This window comes from Ranitomeya imitator, chromosome 3 (assembly GCF_032444005.1).
Source record: "Ranitomeya imitator isolate aRanImi1 chromosome 3, aRanImi1.pri, whole genome shotgun sequence".
NCBI lineage: Eukaryota > Metazoa > Chordata > Amphibia > Anura > Dendrobatidae > Ranitomeya > Ranitomeya imitator.
The window spans coordinates 515,490,903-515,496,902 of NC_091284.1; the positions used below are offsets into that span (position 1 = coordinate 515,490,903).

General features: G+C 42.9%; 1 protein-coding gene across 1 annotated transcript in view; it reads left to right on the forward strand.

The window, feature by feature from the left end:
* The window catches only part of LOC138672189 (zona pellucida-like domain-containing protein 1), a 282,724-nt gene extending 277,846 nt beyond the window's left edge, over nucleotides 1-4,878 (forward strand). Inside the window, exon 10 of the mRNA XM_069760197.1 lies at nucleotides 4,538-4,878. Within this exon, the coding sequence (XP_069616298.1) occupies nucleotides 4,538-4,716 (179 nt within the window). The 3' untranslated portion in view covers nucleotides 4,717-4,878. The remainder of the gene's footprint in view (nucleotides 1-4,537) is intronic.
* The last annotated feature ends 1,122 nt before the right edge of the window (nucleotides 4,879-6,000 follow it).

The following is a 6,000-nucleotide window of genomic DNA, read 5'->3' on the forward strand; positions in this document are numbered from 1 at the left end:
CCCCCACACCATCACACTGTTAGGAGTCGAGTTTCCTCTGCTGCACAGGGGGAATCTCGATCCATGTCTGCTGTGGTCTCCCATTCTGCATCGGCCGCAGTGGAGCCTGCTCATTGGAGACGTCGCTCCCAGCGTCTCACTGAGACTAGTACTGTGCAAAGGGTTACTACTGCCTTTCCAGGCTCTGCTATTGTACCCTGCACTGATCTGTAGCGAGCAGGCTTTTCTGGGACTAATTCCTGCTTTGCACACACTGAGCATGCCCAGGGCAAGATCTCTCAGTGGAGATCTAGGGTCACATGCTCAGGAAGGTCCTGTAGGTGCTAGGACTAAGTCCTGCTTTGCACACACTGAGCATGCCCAGGGCAAGATCTCTCAATGGAGATCTAGGGTCACATCCTCAGGTACTGCTGCAAATCCATTGGTCCTTCTTTGAAAGGTCCTGAATGTGCTGCAACTATATAAGCTTCGCATGACCGCACGGCCATGCGCTAGTATACATTTGTAAACTACATTTGTAAACGTGTATGTGTTGTGAGTGAAAGTCGTTCTTTAAAATCCCCTCCCTATTGGATGACTGTTCGCGGAAGGTGGATGATTGCTATCTAGCGCCCGACTTAGCCACCAGCACGTTACACACCATATAGCGTCTAATTGCTGTGACCACCAGTGCGGCGCCATGCGCTTTCACAGAGCTTTCCTGACCCAAGCCTGGGTGGTTAGTGGCGTCCGCCAGTGCGGCACTACATACACTCTCGTGCATCTTTAATTATTATTTTGGTTACGCTGACACCCCATTAGCGGTGTCGAGCGCAAGTAGTCTAGATGGACTTGGATCCCAATTCTTGTGACTGAGCTCGGTGACTCCTTGCTTGCGCTCTTGTGTGCGGTACCGCGGCCCTGTGACTTAACAGGGTTCGCTTCCTTCACACAGGGTGAAGTTAACCCGTGTGTGTATTCATAATGTACCGCCATATAGTGCCGTCATTTATTTAGCAGCAGGTTCTTTCCTGCACGGTGGATCCCGGGTGGCGAACACATCAATCTTACTTAATAAATATATTCGGTGCATTCTGCCAACCCTAACACACACCATCACACCTCCTCCTCCATGTTTCATGGTGAGAACACTGCCCCCTGACGAAGCTGACGCGAAACGCGCGTTGGGGCCACCACGTGGGGTATCCTAGGTGCCTTTTATCTGGGTAAGGATCATATGGATTTATTTATGGCGGTTCCCTCTATCCGGCTTGTTGATTATTGACCTGATCTGGGTCATTTAGCCTGTGCGCAGGGCTAGATATACTTATATGAGATCAGCTTGATAGATCTATAGGGGAGCCTCACACTACCTGGTCCTTGGCCCTTTGATTTCATGGCACTATGCACTTTAAGAGTTAATAATTGGGCATCAGGATTCCCCACAAGGTGTCTGTTTCCATTTTTTGCTACCATTCACTCTCTTTTGTACTTGTATATATAAGATTTACTTGAAAATATCATCTTTGTATGTCTTTGGTTATGGTTGTTACTTTTGTGAAATAAAAGATATTTATATATGGACTTGAACTCCATCTTTTCCTTTGTTCTGCTATTTTGAGGAGTGTCCGTTGTGACAACAGCAATTAAATATCTCCCTGGGCAGCTCCCCCACTTGGGGTTTGAGCATGGTAGGGGTATTTGATAGAATATCTTCATATTTGATCTGTTTTGAGAACCAGGCATGTAGAGTCCATCCGTTCACATTTTCTGCATCGCACAAAGACAAGGTGGTTGCAACCAAATATCTCAAATCAGACCAAATCACAGATTTCCACTTGTCTAATGTCCATTCCTTGTGTTTTTTAGCCCAAACAAGTGTCTTCTGCTTGTTGCCTGTCCTTAGCAGTGGTTTCCTAGCAGCTATTTTACCATGAAGGCCTGCTGTACAAAGTCTCCTCTTAACAGTTGTTGAAGAGATGTGTCTGCTGAAAGAACTCTGTGTGGCATTGACCTGGTCTCTAATCTGAGCTGCTGTTAACCTGCGATTTCTGAGGCTGCTGACTCGGATAAACTTATCCTCAGAAGCAGAGGTGACTCTTGGTCTTCCTTTCCTGGGGCGTTCCTCATGTGAGCCAGTTTCTTTGTAGCGCTTGATGGTTTTTGCAACTGCACTTGGGGACTCTTTCAAAGTTTTCCCAATTTTTCGGACTGTCTGACCTTCATTTCTTAACGTAATGATGGCCACTAATTTTTCTTTACTTAGCTGCTTTTTTCTTGCCATAATACAAATTCTAACAGTCTATTCAGTAGGACTATAAACTGTGTATCCACCAGACTTCTGCACAACAAGACTGACGGTCCCAACCCCATTTATAAGGCAAGAAATCCCTCTTATTAAACCCGACAGGGCACACCTGTGAAGTGAAAACCATTTCCCGTAACTACATCTTGAAGCTCATCAAGAGAATGCCAAGAGTGTGCAAAGCAGTCATCAAAGCAAAAGGTGGCTACGTTTAACACTAGGACTACTGGTATAGTCATTTTGACTACTTACACTTCAGTAGTTCTAGTCGGGGTCATGAGTCCAGTGGTCCTAGTGTTAAGAACCTAGAATCTAAGAAATATTTTCAGTTGTTTCACACTTACTTTTAAGAACCTAGAATATAAGAAATATTTGTAGTTGTTTCATACTTACTTTTAAGAACCTAGAATATAAGACATAATTTCAGTTGTTTCACACTTTTTTTTGTTATATATAATTCCACATGTGTTAATTCATAGTGTTGATGCCTTCAGTGTGAATGTACAATTTTCATAGTCATGAAAATACAGAAAAATCATTAAATGAGAAGGTGTGTCCAAACTTGTGCTCTGTACTGTATATATATATATATATAAAATAATGTGGATTTGGAAAATTATATCCAGCATACAGAGCTCCACAATATATGCTGCAAACAATTATATAGACAGTTCCGCACTATATATTATGTACAAAGCTCCACAATGTAAACTATCTACACAGCTAACACAATATACAATATACAATATACACAGCTCACACTATGTCCTACTATCTGTGTGCACTATGCTAATGTGCAGACTGTGTTTTTGAGTAGTGGAGAATTTGTAGATATCTCCCGTATTGCCGACTATTGAAGACGTCAATTCAAAGAAATGTATTATTTATTAACTTGTGTTTTTTATTCAACACGTTTCAAAGTGACAAGCACTTCTTCTTCATGAAACAACTTTGGATGTCTATCCAAAGTTAAGAATTTTTGGGAATTCACATCTCGGCCGCCCGCAGGAGGTATCCACAAATTCTTCAGATCCTGATATTCAGCCATTTTTACAGCCCGCGGATCCACAGCAGCTGAACTTAAACGCATAATAATATGAATCAAGTTAGCACAATCTGATAAACATACTTAGGGTTAAGACCCTATTTATGCAACTTTCTTCCTTGTGTTTTATTTTTGAGTAGTGGTTATTAGGGTTGAGCGAAACGGGTCGGCAATTTTCAGAAGTCGCCGACTTTTGGCAAAGTCGGGTTTCATAAAACCCGACCCGACCCCTGTGTGGGGTCGGCCATGAAGTTGGCGATCTTCTGAATCTGGAATCGGAATTCCGATACCGATTCCCGATATGTTTAAGATATCGGGAATTGGTATCGGAATTCAGATTTAAGTGTAAAATAAAGAATTAAAATAAAAAATATCCCCATACTTACCCTCTGACGCGCCCTGATACTAACCGGGAACCTTCCTTCCTTAGAATCAGCCTTCCAGGACCTTGCGGTGACGTCGCGGTGACGTCGCGGCTTGTGATTGGTCGCGCGGCCGCCCATGTGACCGCTCGCGCGACCAATCACAAGCCGCGATGTCACTGCGACGTCACCGAAGGTCCTGGAAGGGCTGATTCTTAGGAAGGAAGGCTGCCGGAAAGAAGCAGGGCGCGTCCGAGGGTGAGTATATACCTAATAGGAATATACTCACCCTCGGACGCGCCCTGCTTCTTTCCGGCAGCCTTCCTTCCTAAGAATCAGCCCTTCCAGGACCTTCGGTGACGTCGCGGTGACGTCGCAGCTTGTGATTGGTCGCGCGAGCGGTCACATGGGCGGCCGCGCGACCAATCACAAGCCGCGATGTCACCGCAAGGTCCTGGAAGGCTGATTCTAAGGAAGGAAGGTTCCCGGTTAGTACCAGGGCGCGTCAGAGGGTAAGTATGGTGATATTTTTTATTTTAATTCTTTATTTTACACTTAAATATGGATCCCAAGGCCTGAAGGAGAGTTTCCGCTCCTTCAGACCCTGGGAACCATTGGAAACCCAATGCACTGCATCGGCCGACCCCGACCCCGACTTTTTTATAGGATCGGCCGATTTCACTCGACCCGACTTTTGAAAAAGTCGGGTTTCGTGAAACCCGACCCGATCCTATAAAAGTAAAGGTCGCTCAACCCTAGTGGTTATATCATACTTTGGCTCAACCCAGTACCTTCTTAAAGATACATTAATTGATTAACTAATTAATTAATCTCCTTTTTTTGCAGCTCAGCCACAAAGTGTGCAGTTTCAGATGAATTCAATCACCAGCGCACTTATCTCAGGAGTAGTAATCCTCGGTGTCACCAGCATTGGTTTCTTCATAATCTCCCTTGCACTCCTGAATAGATATAAGAAAAACAGTTTGGTTTTATGTGGAGTACGAAATCCAGCTTTCAATTCGTGAAAACAATTGCATTTGTCACTCGTCTTATTTGTTCTTATAACCTCATTATGTACTGTATTTGTACAGTATGTGCATATCTTAATAACATGTTGTCATGTCATATAAATGTTTTTTTATATAGCAAGTGCACTACAATACTGGGTGGACCACAAAAAAGATAAATCTGTTTCCCTTGTGTGATTTGTATAGGATAATGGAAGAATGATGAGATTACCCATTACAAGAAATGCCTGAGGTGGTATCTTACAATGTCAATTCAAAACTGTGTCCATCTTATAGTGGTAAAGAATGCCTTATACAGCATTACCTGTTTGATAGTCTGAACATGAAGTTAATTTTGCTTTCCTAGCTGGGAAGTCCACTTGCGATTAGTTTTATAAACTCTATAATTCAAGTAACTCCACAGATAAACGTTGTACACCAAATCTAGTTAGATGAAACCATGATGTTTGGCAATGGTTTACTCATGTAAGAAAATTTGGATAAACCACCAAGGTTCAAGAAATCAAGAAACAACCCAAAAAACCTTGTACCCTAAGAGATAATGGATACAACTACATTTTTATTGTACATTTTTTTTTAAAATTGACACACAATAACCATACAGACAACCATGCTTGACTAAAACTGTCCCTCACACTGTTAATACTCTAAATCTTCCCTGCCTATGCAGCGGAGGTTGGCACCCTAAAATTGATTTGAGATAGGCGCCCCCGCTCGATGGCAGCTGTCCCTCCCACTCCTGTACAGTTGCTATGATTATGTTGCAAGGCAATCACTGTCCTTTTCATTTTTCCTATCGTGCCAGATTGGAGTATAACTGTATCACACCATTCATAGCGACTGTACAGGAGTAGGACGGACAGCCGCCATCGAGCAGGGGCGCCTATCTCAAATCAATTTTAGGGAGCCAACCTCCGCTGCATAGGCAGAGAAGATTTAAAGTAGTAACAGTGTGAAGGACAGTTTCAGTCAAGCATGGTTGCCTGTATGGTGATTGTGTGTCAATTTTTAAAAAAAATGTACAATAAAAATGTAGTTCTATCCATTACCTGTTAGGGTACAAGGTTTTTTGGGTTGTTTCTTGGCAATGGTTTAACAACTTAAGGGCCAGGGGTATTTCCATTTTTGCATTCCCATTTTTTGTTACCCTTCTTCCCACGGCCATAACTTTTTAATTTTTTAGTCAATATGGCTGTGTGGGGGGGGGGCTTGTTTTTTGCGGAACAAGTTGTAATTTTAAATGGCATCATTGATTTTACCATATAATGTACATGTGGTAGT